The sequence below is a fragment of the Garra rufa genome, chromosome 8, assembly GCF_049309525.1.
Source record: "Garra rufa chromosome 8, GarRuf1.0, whole genome shotgun sequence".
Taxonomy (NCBI): Eukaryota; Metazoa; Chordata; class Actinopteri; order Cypriniformes; family Cyprinidae; genus Garra; species Garra rufa.
The window spans coordinates 34496699-34516395 of record NC_133368.1 but is presented as its reverse complement, the minus strand read 5'-3'; the positions used below and the strand labels follow the sequence as shown (position 1 = coordinate 34516395).

Genomic DNA, 19697 nt, shown 5'->3' with positions numbered 1-19697 from the left:
TAACTCTGTTAATAACAATAATAATAATGATAAAAACAATACCAATAACGAACGATCAAATAACAATTACCTAACCATTTTTGTTATGACTATTATTCTTATTATTATAAAAACAAATAAATAAAATGTTGTTGTTGTTGTTATTGTTAATAATATAATAAACACAAACTGTTAATAATAATAATATTAGTATATTATAACAGTGACAATAAAACAAATAACTATTACATAATTACATAATTTACTAAATAAATGTCATTAATAATAATAATAATAATAATAATAAACAGTTAACTGTAAATAACTAAAATTAGTATTGTATAAAATAAAATGTAAAAAAGAAAACAAAAAAAAACCAGCATCTTATCTTAAGAAAACACTATAGTTATAAACACAATACAGGGTATGGCAAATTCTGATGACTACTCCTTTTTACAATTGCTAGAAAGATTTCCATGTTAGGTACCAGTTGTTCAAATTCATTCAATCCTAGAAGTGAAAAACAAGTGATACAAAGGAGAAAACAAAATGTTTATTTGGCAACATACTTTGAAGTCTTTCTTCTAAAAGCCAGTGGAAAACTACAATACAAATTGCAGTCTAGGTTAGGTGACATTTGTATAAAAGAGCAGTTTTAAATGACTGGTGAAACGGCAGCTCCGAGCTCAGAGTGCTAAACAAACACTAAATAAAATGTGTCTCACGTTCAGTCTGAAAATGCAGCGAAGCAGCTTTAGTTCTAGTGCTCGTTGGCACATTTTCACACAGAATACATTCTTCTCATAAGACAGTGGTGGAAATGTAACAAGTCCTACAAAAATATTTCAATAAAACACGAAAGCATAGTTCACAGAGGTTAGTAACATGCGGTTAGGCATGAGGACTTCCTGTAAAGATATTTATGAACCACCAGGTGGCACGCTTAGTCCATGTTTCGGCACTCAGTCCTCAATACCACGTGTGCTTTTCAATGGCGTCATTCATAGGCAGTTTTCAACCACAGCACTATATCTCGCTCTCTATGCATCAATGGTGTCAACAGGTGTTGAAATAAAATGGTTAGGTTTTAAAAAACCCAACACAAAATACTCAAAAGGCGTGCGATAAAAAATACAAAGAGAGAACTTTTTCTACTAAAGAAGATTTCTACTTAAAACTGTCAGGGAGAGATCAATTACAGAGCAATAAAGTTAGTGTTGGGCGCATGTTGGCCAACTACATTTTACAAAGTCCTAAAGTGCCACAGCCATCAACCAGTAGCCATATAGTGGTTGTCTTTCATTAAAAAGTATGCATACCATTCAATCTTAGTCTAGTTATTTGAAATGAACTAAGGGAATGAAAGATTGTGATGAAGGCTTACCTTGACCAGTACAAAACCTTACTAATCAAGTTTTGATTTTAATAAAGAATAAGGGCTCTGATGGAGTTTCCCCACAGAGTGCAAGTAGATTTGGCGGGGAAAAGTCCAAGTGTAGTTCAAAGTAAACAGCATCGCTCTTTGAAGCTCTTCTTATTCTTCTTATTTTTTCCCTTCCCGTTTTTGTCCTTATTTTCTGACATCTTTTTAGCACGGACTTCCCTCATTAGATCAAAAAACACCTTTGGAGAAACAAAAGGTTCATTATTGCTCAGTATGACAAGGTTATTCAAATGAATGAGTAAGACAAAAAAAAAAAAAAAAGAGAGCAGTGCAAAAAAATAAAAACAAAATACAAATCATTCGGCATAACTAAGTAGAATTAAAGAGAAACAGATATTTTTGTTGTTTCCACAGTCGTTGCATTGCCTTCCTTCTGATCCCAACATTAGGAAAGAGTGGATGAACTTTATTTTTAATAAAGTTCCAGATCACTATTGTAAGAACTTGGTTCTTTGTTCACTTCATTTCACTTTTTAAAGAAGACAATCAGCAGATTTTTGCAGAAGTGGAATTTTCTCAAAAAAATAAAGTGTCAACAAATTATAGAAGTTTAAATTTACTGTAAATAAAATGCACTGTACAATTTTTATTATATTTTATATAAAATACATATTTTACATAACAGGTTTTATCCTAAATTTGATATCAAATTGAAACCTCACATCTAAATAAGTTATGTTCCAAATTTGAAGTTGATATGAAAAATTAAGGTTCCTGTGAAAGTTTGTTTAGGGCGTTATACCACAAACAGCCACCGGGTGCCATTGAAATGCCATATATATTTTTTATGCAATTTTCTGTCACAAAAGTCTAAATTTTTCTGAAAATTTTCAATCTATCACAAAATATGACATCCTGAGACTCAGACCTTTCCAATGATATATTTTTTGTCAAGATTGTAAAAAGTTGTGATTCTAAAAGGCCGTAATGCATTTTGTAATATGACACCACTAAGGGGGAGGAGACCGCCAAATGATTTTAAAGTACAATTTCCATGGTAAGGCAATATCCGATTTCAAAATGGTTTTCACAGGATGATTCTTGAGCTTCTGAGCTTTCAAATGATATATAATTTATGATGGTTACTAAAAAATTTGATAGAGAAAAAGGACAACGGAAAAAAGAGTGCCAAGCATCCCACAGGTGGGACAGTGACAGTTAAGGGGTTAAAGGACATTTTGCTCTGTTTGCTGAACAGCTGGTCTACTCCTGTCATTTTGTGGCACGAGAATACATATTGACAAAAATACTTCCAGCAGAAACTGCATTACACAGAAAATATTCCCAAACTGGATTCTGCTACATTTAATAAACTGTAGCCACTATCATCATGCTGCCATCAAGGCATCCATCATTCCACAATAAAGACAAGATGCATTTTTTAAAAGCAAGTGTGTGGTTATGTACAGCAATGGAACAATTTGTGGTACTGTGCTACTAAACGGGAAAACTAAATGGTTATACTGATGAAGTCATTTTAAAAGGATATAAAAAACAAAAACAAAAATTCAATCAAAAACTGAACCTGAGATTGATAGACAGATTCTGCAGTTAAGGTCTAAAGTTTAAATACACCTTGAAGAATCTGCAAAATGTTAATTATTTTACCAAAATAAAAAGGATTTTTTTTTAATTTAGTACTGACCTGAATAAGATATTTTACATAAAATATATTTAACAATGTCCACAAGAGAAAATAATTGAATTTATGAAAACAACCCTGTTCCAATGTTTGCATACACTTGATTCCTAATACTATGTTGTTACCTGAATGATCCACAGCGTTTTTTGTTGTTGTTGCTGTTTGTTTCGTGATAGTAGTTTATGATTCCCTTGTTTGTCCTGAACAGTTAAACTGCCCACTGTTCTTCAGGACAGTCCTTCAGGTCTCACAAATTCTTTGATTTTTCAACATTATGTATTTGTACCCTTTCCAACAATGACTGTATGACTTTGAGATCCATCTCTTGTCACTGAGGACAACTGAGGGACTCAAATGCAACCATTACAGACGGTTCAAATACTCACTGATGCTCCAGAAAGAAACAATGCATCAGCTAGAGGGTGAAAACTTTTTGAATTTGAAGATCAGTGTAAATTTAAAGGAACCGTATGTAAGAAATTTATGTCAGTTAATCATAAAATGGCCCTGACATGTCACTAGACATTAAGAAATCATGTTCATTTCAAATACTTATATCACTGACAACAGTGGTCCGGCCAGGATATTGTCATTTAAAAGTGAGAGTTGCAGCCCTCAACTGATGTTATTGTTGTCATTTTGTGTTTTGGTCTGAGGCTCCACCCTCCAGCTATCTACCAATCACGAAGTCAGTAGAGTTTCGTCATCCGGGTTGCCAGCTCTGTTACAGCTGCGGCTATACGAACGTGTCGGATAAAACATGTATAACGTTACGAAACGTAAAAGCCCTCGTTATGAATCCGAAATACGTCGTGACAAAGTCCGAAATAAAAAAAGGATTTGTATAGGATATGCTTTTGAAAGACGGAGACGGCTGAAAACGGAGAAGAATTTGAAGACAGACGCCAACGTTGGTAATTTTCTCCTGGACAGGTAAGATTCATCTATGTTCAGCTAACTTTGCTTCCGTACACAGTGGATTTCCCACGGTCGGCCGTGCAAAATGCGTTCATAAAAAGCTTTATATCGCACCACTAGCAGGGTATGAAAACAATCTATGTTCCGACTGAAATGTGGTATTACAGTAGGCTACATCTTTACGAAATATTTGGCTAATCGCCATCTGTAAATTTTTGCGATACATAATTACTTCGCAAAACATCTCTTGTGAAGCATAAACATAATTATCAGAAGAAAAACAAATTTCTGTGTAGGACTCGTCACTTGCCATTGGAAGCTCCTTGTAGCAGCCTACTCCTGCAGCTTAGCTGGCAACCTCGAGTCAGGGGGGAGCGGGAGGGGATACACCGTTCTACAGTATTTTGAAAGTGATTGCAGTACCAGTTTTGGCCGCAATCCTACATACGGTTCCTTTAACTTTTGTCTTCTGGGAAACATTTTCTGTAACTTCTGAAGGGCAGTACTAAATGTAAAAAAAATTAAATAAAAAAATGATATATAGGCAAAATAAGAAAAATGTACACACTTATTCTGTTCAAAAGTTTACACCCTGGGCTCTTAATGCATCGTTTTTCCTTCTGAAGCATAAGTGAGTGTTTGAACCTGTTATAGTTGCATATGAGTCCCTCAGTTGTCCTCAGCTTGAAAAGATGCATCTCAAAATCATACAGTCATTGTTGGAAAGGGTTCAAATAAACAAAAATGCTGGAAAAAACAAAACAAAACTTCAGAAATCCTTTCTGCAGTAAGGATTTCACTACAGAACAGTGGGCAGGACAAACAAGGGACTAATGATGAACAACTATCACTAAACAAAAAAAAAAAAAAAAAAAAAAAAAAAACACAACAACACTGGATCCACAAAAGCTGTGGATCATTCAGGTAACAGCATTAAGAATCAAGTGTATGTAAACTCTAGAATGGGGTCATTTTCATAAATTCAACTATTCATTTCTCTTGTGGACTATATGTAAATGTCTTTTATATGAAACATCTTATTTAACTCAGTACTAAATAAAAAAATAACATGAATTGTTTTTGATCTGTTATTTTGATAAAATAATTATCATTCTGTAGATTCTGCAAGGAGTATGTAAACTTTTGGCCTCAAATGTATCTATCTAGAATCCAAAAAAAAAAAAAAAACAGGCATAAAATATTACCTTGTCCACATTGGCCCTCGTCTTGGCAGAAGTCTCTACATACTGTACACCCCACTCTTCTGCTTTTCCCCTGGCCTCGTCCACTGAAACCTGCCTCCGATCCTCAAGGTCTGATTTATTTCCAACTAAAAGCAGTGGAATCTTATCCTCCTCAGCTTTAACCCGCAGGATCTGCTCCCTGTAAACATACACGGATACATAGAACGTTGAGTGATCCAATTTTCCGTCTATACTAGGTCACAACAGGAGATCTGATTTTCCGAATGCACTAGCTTCTGATTCAAGTAGCTAGAACGGTGCAGTACCACTGACCTGAATTCTGCTGTGGCTGTGAAAGACTCGTGCTCTGTTATGGAGAACACCAACAGGAAGCCCTCTCCGCTACGGAAATAGTTGTCTCTGATGGCTGCGTAGTCTTCCTGGCCAGCTGTGTCCAAAATGTCAATCTGCACCTCTTCGCCATCCAACACCACTTTCTTCCTGTAGCTGTCGGCCTTTGTGGGCTCATAATCTTCAACAAACTGAGAGACAGAAAATAGTAATAATCACTGTTAAATAAACCAAGCCAACACTTATTTTGACACTTATGGAGTAAGTAAAGCCTCCACTGAAAAAAAAAAAAAAAAAAAAAAAACCTTGCATCAGCCAGATTTTGGTCTGTTGACTTACCTCATCATACATAAACTGAAGGGTAAGAGCAGATTTTCCTACACCTCCACTGCCCACCATAATGACCTTGTGCAGTGCAAGGGAGCTCTGACCCTTACTCTTATTGGCTGCCATATCTAATTGCCTTCCTCAGGTACACCACAAGACGCCCACAGACCAGCTGGCACCACCTGTGGAGAAACAAATCTATTATGGAGAGGTTGAACCTTCAGCACAAGCACAGGTGTGCAGCTGAATTTTCATTTGATTCAACATTGTTAAAGGGACCGTTCACCCAAAAATCAAATTCTGTCATTAATTACTCACCCTCATGTTGTTACAAACACATAAGACCTTCGCTCATCTTCAGAACACAAATTAAAATATTTTTGGAAATCCAAGAGCTTTCTGATCCGGCATAGACATATTTTTGTTTTCTTTGTGCACAAAAAAGTATTCTTGCAGCTTCAAAAACTTACAGTTGAACCACTGATGTCAAATGGACTATTTTCACAATGTCCTGTACCTTTCTGAACTTTGAACGTGGCAATTACATTGCTGTCTATAAAGGGTCAGAAAAATCTGGATTTGATCAAAAATATCTTAATTTGTGTTCCGACGATAAACAAAGGTCTTACGAGTTTAGAACGACATGAGTGAATAATTAATGACATAATTTTTATTTTTGAGTGAACTATCCCTTTAAATCATACAGTAAATTTATTGCATCATGCTGGATTCAAACATATTACATTTCTTTATGCAAGGCATTTAGGAATTAATACTTTATACATGTTAACAATGACATTAAATTGTAATATTAATCCATATGGGATATTTCTTAATAAATCCACCCTAAGTCACCATAAATAGAAGCAAATTATGAAGAAAGTTACTGGTGTTACCACAAAGAACCAGTTAGATAAAAAAAAAAAAAAAAAAAACATTTTGTCAGCATTAATAAGAGGAAACTAAATATTATTTTGCAGGCTTCCTCTTGCCACTCACATATATTTACAAAAAAAGCACTATTTTTTCAGCATTTACTAGGCTGATCCATACCACAATAACCTAAAAAGGAAGACAAAACAATGGCCAAGCATTCGCTAAATACAATACCATGATGTACCCGGGAAGTACATTGCAGAACAATGTCATATATAATGCTGTATTGTATCAGTATCACATGGTACCATACAATTGTATGGGTAGCCTCTTTTTTTTGCATCCTCTTCTGGGAAAACACTAATCTATGAAAGCAAAACCTTCTTTGTGGAAAGCCTTGGGGGAAAAAAACAACACCACACAGAGCACCACAAAAAAATTACAACTTAAATCAATAGCTTGCTTGTGAGCATTGCACAGTGAAGTTTGCTAATTATGTTGAATTTACATGTTTCAAATAAATATGATTGTACATGATGCATAATGTGTACTAATTAGTCATACTTCCTAATTATTGATTGAGATGTATAATTCGAGTACCATTTTATGTGGTGATTTTCTTTGGAGAACCATAGCTGATTAATGAGGATAATACTTAATTAGGCCTAATTAAGTCTGAAATCCAAACAGCTGGGCTGATTCGGCATCTTGTTATGATTCATCCATATGAGAATAATGAGAAGACCACAGAAGAATGTTCATACTAGCCTTCTTAAGCAAAGGAAAGGAGAACATGACCCACTGCTTCCAGCTATTGTTCCTGTTGGTCCCAAAAAACGCCTCAATAGGAAACTGGGGCACAGTGCAGGAAGACTCAAGAATCTGCTAACGAAGGCTTATTTAAAGATGTCAATTTAGGATGCTTTGTGTCCCTTAATTATACAGTGGTGTGGAAAACGTGAATGAAATTGCAGAATCCAGTCAACAAAAAATGTAATTTACTGTATAACGCAGAATGTCACGGAATTGGTCAAAGTTTGGTCGAATTAATCAAAAGTAGGTCAGTTCTCAAATCAAATTGTCTGTGAATATTAAGCTGCAAAAAGACTTAAAAATGCATGTGCTTAGAATCTCTGCATTTCATTTGAATAAAACACACAAGAAATTTAAAGGTCTTCATGGCAACCCATCAAAATAAAAGTTTAGTTTAACTTGAAGAAATTGTAAGAAATATTTTACTATTGTACTGTATACTATATGTATCACTACTACTACTACAATTGTTTTAAGTACTAAATAACACAAAATGAAATGTTTAATGCCAGGAAAATTACACAATTTAAAAAAAAAAATGTATAGGGCTATTGTAAAAAATTAAATGTAATATTTTAAGCTGGTTTTATGCATTCAAATTAGACATGCTTAAAGAGAATTTGGTAACAAAGAGAAAACTTAAAACATTTCATAGGGCCCTAAGAATTTATTTTTAAAGAAATCACTTAAAATTTTTTATAAATAAATAAAAGTAAAAATTACTGACCCCAAACCTTTGAAAATAAATAAATTAATACATATATTTTTTTTAAATATCAGTTGCTTTCACTTGGTTGTAGATAGCGACACTTTCAAAGAACATGTGACCAAGGACCACAAAACCAGTCATAATGGTCAGTTTTATGAAATTGAGATTTATACATCACTTAAAAGATGAAAAAAAAAAGCTTTCCATTGATGTATTGTTAGTATAGGATAGGACAAGATTTGGTCAAAATACAACTATTTTAAAATCTGGAATTGGAGGGTGCAAAAAATAAATAAATAAATAAAATAACTGGCTTTGTGGTCCAGGGTGACATATGAGAAAACTGCCAAAGTGGTAAAAGATTTAAGTAGTAAAATCCAAGTGACAGGGCAGTGCAAGCAACACAGTGGAACACATGAACAGTATCATCGCCGTTACTGAAAATGCCAGTTAAACAGGGTTAAACCCAGGTTGGGCATACTACAATGATGGCAGATATGACCTATATATGAACACTTCTTAAGTACGGCGGGATGGGGACCTGAAATATTAATGACGGCCCTCCTCCTCGCCCGCCTGGTGGAATTCATTAGGATTCCCTCAGTACTGTCCACATTCTGCTACGCTCGTTCATCACCAAACCCCTGTGAGCAGGGCCTGTGGAGCTGCCGTGCCACTAAAAGCGATGAGCGCTCCTCGGTCGCCAGTGAGCCTCACTACAGCTAAGGGAGAAGCACAGGGATCAGTGATGATTCTATTCCCATGCAGCACAGATTCTCTCACTTTTAGCAGTTTTAAATGGATGCCAGTTTAGAAAAGGGTCACTGATTTCCAGAACAAGAGAGGGTGATGCCCTCTGCTTGAGTGGAGTGGCAAGCTAACCTATTCAGCCTCACCCTCTCTGATTGCAGGCCTGCTGGGAACAATCATGACACACGTCAGGAACTCAGACAAAGATAAAGAAGAGGCCAGAGCAAAGCAGAGGTGACAGTGCTGGCATTAGTTCATATGGCACACTTCATTTACTGAAAAAGCATTTGGAGGATAACCAACAAAACAGAATGTGCAAGCTACAGTTGAAGTCAAAAGTTTACAGAATCTGCTAAATGTTTTTGGTAAAATTATTTTACCAAAAGGGGATCATACAATATGCATGTTTTTTTTTTTTAAGTACTGACCTGAATAAGATATTTCACATAAAAGATGTTTACATATAGTCCACAAGAGCAAATAAGTTGAATTTATAAAATTCCCCCACTCAAAAGTTTACGTACACTTGATTCTTAATGTGGTGTTATCTCTGAACAATCCACAGCTGTTTTTTGTTTAGTGATAGTTGTTCATGAGTCCTTTGTTTGTCCTGAACAGTTAAACTGCCTGCTTTTCTTCAGAAAAATCCTTCAGGTCCCAGAATTTTTTTGGTTTTTCAGCATTTTTGCATATGCTGTATGATTTTGAGATCCATCTTTTCACACGGAGGACAACTGAAGGACTCATATGCAACTATTACAGAAGGTTCAAGCTTCAGAAGGAAACAACGCATTAAGAGCCAGGGGTGTAAACTTTTTTTTTCATTTAGTACTGCCCTTTAGAAGTTACAGAAGATATTTTATCTTCTGGGAAACATGAAAGTAAGTTAATTTACCCAAATCTTCAAATTCAAAAAGTTTTCACAGCTGTGGCACATTTAGGTAACACAGTATTAAGAATCAAGTGTATGTAAACTTTTGAACAGGGTCATTTTTATAATTTCAACTCTATTATTTTCTCTTGTGGACTATATGTAAACATATTTTATTTGAAATATCTTATTCAGGTCAGTACTAAATAAAAAAAATAACATGGATTTTGTATGATCCTCTTATCACCATTAGGCTTTAACTATTAAGAAAGTTTGGTATGTGTCATGCAAGAATAAAAACTAAATAGTAGTATGGACATGTAATTCCCAGTACACAAGTAGTTCAAACTTGACCGAATAACATAATAGGAACAGAGAAAGACTTGATCTCACATTTTTCCCCTTCTGTGCAGTTCTGTTTTTTAGGTTGTACAATCTTTTCTAAAAGGAAGTGATTGTTTCACTTAATTGTGTTTGCCACTTTAATGGTGGTTCCTGTAACTCAACTGTTGTTAGTACTAGCAACACCAAGATCTTTGGTTAATTTCTCAGGTAACACACTTACTGATAAAATACAGCTTTGTTGCATTAAATATTAAACCTATATGGTACTCTCGTGAATGCATTTCAAAAACAGGGAAGAGAAGATAATTGAAATAAAAAAAAATCTAAAAAAAATCTGAAAAAAAAAACTGATATCACATGGACTATTTTAATCATGTCCTTAATACCTTTCTGGGCCTTGAACATGGTTGTTGCAAAAAAAAAAAAAAGTGAGTAATTAATGACAGAAATATTGCAGAAAAATATTTCAACAGCTATAAGTGAGTTTAAGACAAACACACACACACACAAAATCCATATAGATACTCTGACATGCTGTGCGAGAGGAAATATCTGACCTACAGGAAACCAGATGACTTTTTTATTTTTTGCTAAGCTAGGCTTGTTTGGAACTTCCTGCCCAGATTGATGGGAAAAACAGCGTGAAAAACTGGGCCAAAGCCTGACAGGGCTCCAAACATCCCCTCTCTCCCCTTCCACATCGTACACTTACTTCCTTGCATATTTTCCCTGTGTGCTCTCATACCCCCGAGACCAGTGCCAGCTGGGAACAGACAGCAGAGATAAGCTCTCATCTGCAACAGAGACCTAAGCCTGGAGTACTGCAAAAGGAATGTACAGTGGGGGAACAAATACAGTACAAATAAATACCATGAGCTACAGGCAGGTTATAAGCATTGATTCCGCAAGAGTTGGCAAACAAACAATACGTTTTATTTATTCTATACACATGTTAGAGGCAGAAAGCTCTCTCTTCAGATCTTTCTGGTGAGTGTGAGTAGAAACATACCTCAAAATAAAACAGCTACACCAAAGTTAACAATAAACTTAAACAATAAACAGTAAGTGCAACAGCAGTAAACTGTCAATAAGAGATTTGAAATGTAAAGATATAACACACTAGTAATAGAGCAATGACAACCCAGACAGAAAAAACCTCTGACATAAATGTTAACTGATGAGCCATTCCTCTCATATATTCATGGGACTTTCTTGCCAAACTACATCATAGGCCTATTTTTAAACCGCATGTAATGCATATGGCCTTACTGAGAGGTGCAATTACACTAGTAGACCAACTCAAGGAAAATGTGATTCTTTTTCTGGTCCCAAAATATATGATGAACACAAATGCCCAGAAAGGTAGTAAGGTCATTGTGAATAATCTACGTGACATCAGTGGTTCAACCTAAAATTTCATGAAGCTATGAGAATACTTTGTGTGTGCAACGAAAACAAAAATAATGACTTAATTCAATTCACATTGCAGTGACAGCTACCACTCTTGCACTTCTCATTTTTGTTTCAGAATCAAACCTGCACCCAAATGAGAACAACATGTCAACATATTTAGGAAAAGAAGCCTTATCTCACAGTGCTGTTTATAATTCTGGGCAGAATTTGAAAGATTCCCACTAGATCTCGCAGCAACCCTATTCATTGTCTCACTGGATCTCGCAGCAGTAACAGTGTCGTGGAATCAATTTTGGCACCGAATAAAGCTGTTCTGGGCTCGTGCAAGCTTGTCTGCATTGCGGTCCAAGCTGATAAATGAAATTTACAGTTTAACATGGCATGTCATGGAGTTTGTCAAAGTTTGGATGAATTAAAAGTAGTTCATTAAACTTCATTCAAATCGCAATATTGACTAATATTTGTAAATATTAAGCTGCAAAATGACTGCTGTTGATGAATGGCGCAGATGCGCGGTTTTGTTTACTACTCATACTAAAGCACACATTGCACTTGCAGTAATATTACAGGGCTCCAGACAGCGACATTTTTTTTCTGCCGGTGCAACTAATTTTTTTTTTTTTTAGCGGTTGCACTGGTGCGACCACTGCGTTGTTCAACTCATAAGCGCTGCCATTTCTGTTGCATATGAGAAACATCAAACGAAAGCGAAACTAAAACGAGTTACGTTTGAGCTGTGCAGCGCTGTTTTCATGACTGAATTCAGCGATTTTGTCCGCATCGCAGAAATCATAGGGCCCTACATATGAGACATGTCGCCGTTTTACTGGCTGGTTGGTCCAGTATGAAATACTGCCAAACAGCGGACATACTGCTAGCCTGTTTGTATTTCTTCTTCGCTGCTCTAAACAGTGGTTGTTTGTGGCAACACAGGACAACTTCCTGTGTTTGCATTCTGAGCAATGAAGAACTGACTTCTGATTTGCAGCCTTAAGCAAAGCTAACAGGCATAACCATAGATATGCATATCTGGGGGCATAACTAGGTCTTGTTTAAGAAAATGGTATCGGATTGGTACGTGGGTTAGGAATGAGCGGTATACCGGTACAGTGAAAATACTGGTATTTATTATTTTTCAAACGGTACAATATCAAAAGTTTGCTCAGTTCGGCATTTCATCCGCTGTTCTGATTTTCACCACTATGCGGCAGTGTTGCGCAAACTGGCGTAAAACCGGCAAGCGTGATAACAGACAAACGGCGATGGATCACACAGATGAAACGCGCTCTACACGTCCGAAATTAATAAATAACGAGAATGGAAGAAGTGAAATATGGCATTACTTTGCCTACAAAAGTTATGAAAAGGGTGAACCCACAGACCTCAATGCACCAGTCTGCAAGCGCTGCGGCACATTAGTTTTCTGTCCAAAAATCTGCAGCTATCAAAGGAGCTAGCAAAAAAATAAAGAGTGCAAAGATATGTAGATGTGAACCCATTTTATTCAGACCCAAAAATCACAATCCAACCTGTATTCTCTACTCTGTAGGGTTTTTTGTTGTTGTTGTTGCATTCTGGTTGCATTCACATTTTCTTTGTGATAAAGACTGAAAATATATTAAGAGATTATTTTAATTAGATCTCTTCAGTTTTGTTTCTTCTAAAATCAAAATTGTATTACTGTGTTTAATAAAACTGTTTTCAATTCACCTATATTTGCCTGTTTCCTTTATTTTATTTTTTTTTACCTATGGTATCGATTTAGTATCGATACCAAGGTATTAGATCCTAGTATCGTACCAAAGTCAAAATTGTGGTATCGAGCCATCCCTAACGTGGGTTCAAGTACTCGCCGATACCGATGCTAAATTTTTTTTTGTGGTATCAGTGGCATTTCCGATACTAGTATCGGAATCGGAACAACCCTAAATAAAAGAGTATTTTTGAAACTACAGTGGCTCCAAAAGTTTGTGCGGACAGTTATACTCACCTTCAAGGATTCATCGTGTTTAAAATAATGTTTTTTTTTTCAGAAATACAGATGTAAAGAAATTTCCAACCCAGGCTTATGAAAATACGTGCCTCTATATACATTTCTGCAACACGTTTCACGACAGTTTCAGTTTTGAAATGTCCAGAGAAAGTCATAACATAATACAAGTAATTGTGTGAAAATTAGGCTTTATTAATCAAAACTCTGTACATGTAAATCATACTTTGCGGGAAAAGGAATAAAAGTTGTCTGAGTTTTACTGTCTCTAGTGTTCATTTCAACTTGAAACTGAAGTGATTCATACATATATGCAAGTTTTTTCAGTTTTGCAGAATTGTATATGCCAATGAGCATATGTTGAAAATTGATATGTTGAAGACTGCTGATACGAAATGGCAGATTTGCTTGAATAAGTTATGATAGTTATGAATAAAATACAAAAACGTGCTTAGTCTGTTAGAAAGCAAACGATTTGTCGTCTGAGCTTGTTTCTCCCTCACACTCAAGGTGAGCATCTCTGCTGAATACTAACCATCCAGAGCTGGGACACAGAGGCTTCATTCAGATATATAAAGGCCATGGTGATGAACTGGGACCTTACCGCCATGTTCTTATCCAAACCAGGCATGGAGAGACATTAAGCTCTTCACATAGCTGCTGAAGAGTATTTACTATAATATGAATAAACAAGCAAAAGTAGCCAAGACATTCTCCATCTGAAAAGCAGACAGAATGTTTTAAATATGTGAACATTTTCCATCTTGCCCTATTTTCCCCTATATCAAATCATTTCCGAAATGTTGCTACTCCCTGCTCTGTGAGAAAGGAGGAATTGATTTCAACAGCACTGCGAAAACATTCTCCAGAGCAAATGAAATAAACCGACTCAAGTATCTCTCCATTTCATTTACAGGGAGGGAAAATAATCTGTTAAAGTGTTAGGCAGACAAAGAATTTTCCATCCAAATAAATTACAGATAAAACCGTATGTAACCCATCTGCATAGAGGAATGTTAGAAAACTGTGACAACTGATAAATGAATGTTATACTAAAAGGTACTGTTCAAGAGCAAATGCTGATTTTTCTAATTATGGGCAAAATGCATTACTGGTTGACCTCCAAATATAAGCAATAATGTATAAAGTTGGCAAAAACTTCAATGTAGCTGATGAACAGAATATTCTACCCCAATCACATCCTATAAAAGATGGACTTAACCTCACAGCAGTCCCCTTTGTGTTTCTCAAACCCTTTTAATCACATACGCAGAGACACAGACTCCATTGGGCTTTAAAGGGCTAAGCAGGGCAAGAGAAACATCCCATGTGGGAGCATTTAGGAGCACAAAGTCAAAACCAATAAATAAATTACTGAACTTTTGGCTCTACATTCCCCACTGGTATGACTAGTTGGCCCTCTGCAAATTCAGATTACGTAAGAATAATAACTTATAAAGTGAGCAATGGCATTAACATTAACATTATCAGAGCATTATGCCAGAATAATAAGAGTTTCTATAAGAAAAAGAGTGATGTAGCAAATTAAAGGTCATCCAAAAATGAACAGAATTATCGTGTTGGGGCATGTAAAATCAGCACCTCTCGCCTACGAGGAAGTGTACAGAACATACTAATGACACTGGTATGAGACGGTCTGTAATAAAAAGCAGAACTTGCCCTTTATCCAAGTTTTTTTTCTTTTCAGTCAGATCACAACGCCTGGCAAAAGAGAAACCAGAGGAAACTGTTGACATTCAGAAAGTTGGCTAGGTTGATGTGCGTTTCTTCAAAAAGTTCCGATTCACCTCAGAGTGCTATGACTAGTGATGGGAAGATTTTCAAAAACACAGTTCTAAAACATGAAGGTGTGAGTTTTATACATGAATAAGACATGAATAGTGCTACTGAAAAGTATAGATTGAAATATACCAATAAGCTACAGTTCAAAGGGGGTCAGCAAAAAAGTAAGATTTCACAAAATGTTTCTTTTTATAATAAAGCAGTTCTTTTGAATGTATCACAGTTTCCAAAAATAATATTTTTATTTTTGAAAACATGCTGCTTAATATATAAGAAATGTTTCTTGAGCACCAAATCAACACTGTATTTTTGATTAAATAAATGCAGCCTGGATGAGCATAACTTCTTTCAACAACTTAAAAAAAAATTCTTGACAACCTTTAACTTTTGAACAATATAGCATATTGCGAGGTATTTGGCAACACCGAGCCCTATACAAGTGCAAACAGGGTATTTCAAGACAATATTGTAATGAAACATGACCCACAGATCAAATAATAAAAAAAAAAACAGACATAACATGAATGATTCAACATTTCTGCCCATATTTTTCCAGTAATCCGACGAAATTCTACACCAACAGGGTCAATAGCTGCACGTCAACATGACATCTGGAGCATTTTATGACGGAGATATTGGGAATGTTCGCTCAATCTTCTAGAATTAGGTTTAATCCTATTAAGTCTAGCGGAGACACAGGACTGCACTGTTATAGCTGGATATTTTGTTGAAAAAGAAAGAAAAAGCATCTGACCAGGTGATTTTTGACAAAACAATGAATATACAGCATGTATGCTTATTCTACAGCCATTCCCAACATCTTTTCTCTTATGCCCCCAACAACTTCATCAGTGAGCCTCAATTACCCCTTCATTTTGTAATACCTAGATTATTAAAGTGCCAATTTTCACAATGACCTAGACCCACTCTCTTTGTAAACTGACACTTGAGCTTGTTTGTCAGGCCACATTTTTTGCAGTTTAGTGGGCAATCAGAAAAAGACCTAACCTCAGTCAAGTCATATGCACTCTTTGCGCATTAAAATGCAAACACCAGAGAACTCAGCAAGTATGAAATGTGACCCACCTACAAGTAAACACAGTCATGTGTATAGATTTTCATGATATGACTACAGAGAATAAATACTTAAAATATCTGCAAAACTAATGAAACCTGCTCAAGTGCCCAAAAAGGTACACACACCTCTGAGTGGGAAACACTTACAAATGAAAGCTGAAAAGCTTCCAACTAGTAAACAGTAACTACAGAGCTAGCTAACTTAAGGCAACATCAGTTCAGTTCAGACATCCAAGTCTTACTAAAAGACAGATTTTGTCTGGAACAGAGTACAGCAAGCAAATTCAACAGTACAAGCTTCGGACAGGTCATTAGTGCGTTGAGCCCACAGAGTTGCTTGTTTTGCAGTTGCAAGCCACCTAAAAGAGAAACAAAAACCTGTTGCACAGGCCCAATGATACAAGTTGGAAATTGTTATTTCAGTGTATTGTAATGCATAAGGATTTACACATAACCTTTTGAACATATGTGACCCTGGACCACAAAACAAGTCATAAGAGTCCATTTTTTTAAATTGAGATTCATACATCACCTGAAAGCTGATTAAATAAGCTTTCTGTTGGTTTGTTAGGATAGGACAATATTTGGCCAATATACAACTATTTGAAAAAAAAAAAGAAAAAAATCAAAATAATGAGAAAATCACCTTTAAAGTTGTATAAATGAAGTTCTTAGCAATGCACATTACTAATAAAAAATTAAGCTGATATATTTACAGTAGGAAATTTACTAAATATCTTCATAGAACATGATCTTGACTTAATATCCTAATGAGTTTGGCATAAAATAAAAATCGATAATTTTGAAACATACAATGTATTTTTGGCTATTGCTACAAATATGCCTGCGCTAAGACTGATTTTGTGGTCCAGGGTCACATATGGTACACTGCATCTTTCCAGCTAAAAAAAAAAAAAAAAAAAAGTATTAAAATGTAAAAAAAAAAAAAAAAAGGGTTAAAAAAAAAAAAAAAAAAAAAAAAAGGGGGTAACTGGGCCATGACTTTACAACTCCTATACTGAAGGTGATAAGGGCACAGCCACTACTGGCAGTGAGGTTACACCCAAACACCCTAGAGACAAAAAGAGGAAAAAAAAAAATAGTGACTACTCAGAATGTGAAATAAAAACAAACCTATCCAAAGAACTGACATAACAGATTCTGCACAAGATAACCTACATGCAGGCCTGCTTTCAAGGTTATTATGTATGCTGGATACAAGGACATCCAAATCCATTTTTCAAAGTACATGGGAGATAAAGTACATATTTATAACCATTTATCATGGTGAAACAAGCAAGCTGGTTCATTAACATAACATTTTTGCGATGTTAGTGCATTTTTTTTTGTTGTATTGTTTGTTTACAGTTTTATTGCACAAGATACACATTTTTGTTACGTTATTGCGCTATGTGCATGTTTTTTCTTCACTGAACATTGTATTGTTTGCTTGTTTACAGTTTTATTGCACAATATACAAATTATTGCTGTTATGTGCATGTTTAACATGTTGACCTCCAGTGTGAGGTAGTTATTTATTTTTTATTTAGTTCACTCATTTTCAAGTTGTGAAAAAACATGAACAACCATATACCAGAAAAGGTAGAATTTTGATGAGTTGTTGTAAAATGTAATGGTCACAGTTATGTGGCTTTGAAATATGTTATGGAAAAGCAAATAAAAAGAAAAAAAAAAATGTTATGTAGCAAATAAAATTGACAAAATGTACTTTTTTCAATTGTGAAATAAATGCCCAATGTGACATATACGTAACATGAAAAATTTATTATAAACGCCCAATGTCACATATATGTAACATTACAGATCTTTCACAAAGAAGGGTTGCATTTCAAAAACAACTGCAGAAACATGTTATAAGTGGTCCATTTGGTCTGTATTATATGCCTCATAATTTTCCTATAAGGAGAAATCGGTCCGGGTTCTTATGGGTTAAAGATGAATTGTCAAAAGACTTCATTTTCAACAGCTGAGATGCATGCATGCATGCAAAAAAGAGAGAGAGAGAGAAGTGTACATAGTGCTTTCATGTTCTCCATTTAGTATGTAATTTACTATTACATATTAGGTGAATATAGGAAGTAAGGCTCAGAAGTTACTGAAGGATGAGTATAAAGTATAAACAACTGTTCCTACACAAATGAAACACAAGTGACACATCTGAGGAATACAGTACACTTAGGTGCCTTCCCCCCAAAAAATAATTTATTTTTTAAAATATCATTAAAAAAAGGAAGTAAAACCCCACAAATCATCATATGCGAAGTTCATTCATGCAAACATGCTGCCTATAGTTGTCTTTATTTTTTTAGTAAAATATAAGTTTATCAATGACTCCAAACTATTATTTGGTCCCAATCATCAAGACTGAATGACAGCTTCATTTAGCATATTTTTTAGAATAAATAAAGTTAACAAAAACAGAGTTTTATTTATTATGCATGTCAAATTTATGTGTATTTAGTGTTTAACTGGCACTTAGGCATGTCCCAATTTCGTGTCTCCACAGAAACTGAACTGAAATTAAGGTCATATTCATGTAGGCTAATATTTAATTGACCCAGTGAGGTTAACGAGAAATATTTCCTTAAGTATTAGCACCTAGCTTTCACTTTATTTGCTCAAAAAGCGAAACAATTCAGGGGAAGCATGATGTACACTATTTAACAAAAGGGTCTAATATTTTTGATTCATACATGCTGTGAGCAGCACATCCACGTTGGGTCTATGAAAATAAACCTCCACAGCAATCCAACACGCGCAACATCCGCAAAAACGCCCGTCTCTCGTGATCAGCCATCAGCTGGGTCAACCTAACCCATACAGCGACATAATTATAACGGTTCTAAGTCTTATTCAAGAGTAATATTTGCCCACGGGGGACTTGCAATAACTGCCTGTCGCCCAGTAACAAAAGCTCGAGCTGGAGCGGATCATTTCTAAAAATTAATAAACAAACAAAACAACGAATACATTGAAATACAAATTAAGACACGTTACCTCTCGGTGACTTTGTCCTCCACAGTCTCTTATGCTATCTTGTGGAACGCATTAATCGCCTGTTCCTAGTCATACACCCTGTAGTTTCTCTGAAGCTGTCGTTGCTGCCATATACCCCACCCTCAGGACATGCAAATGAACAGGATATGATGTCGGTGGCCGTAGACTCCGCCTTTTGGGTGAGGGA

At 35.5% G+C, this 19697-nt stretch overlaps 1 protein-coding gene across 1 annotated transcript; it reads right to left on the bottom strand.

The window, feature by feature from the left end:
• Positions 1-510: 510 nt before the first annotated feature.
• On the bottom strand, positions 511-19657 carry ralba (v-ral simian leukemia viral oncogene homolog Ba (ras related)). The gene is made up of 5 exons (XM_073845381.1): positions 19511-19657; positions 5858-6027; positions 5501-5709; positions 5189-5366; positions 511-1602 (listed from the first exon to the last, which is right to left on the bottom strand). The coding sequence occupies exons 2-5, from the start codon at positions 5969-5971 to the stop codon at positions 1480-1482; spliced, it is 624 nt and encodes a 207-aa protein (XP_073701482.1). The 5' UTR covers positions 5972-6027; positions 19511-19657; the 3' UTR covers positions 511-1479.
• Positions 19658-19697: the final 40 nt, after the last annotated feature.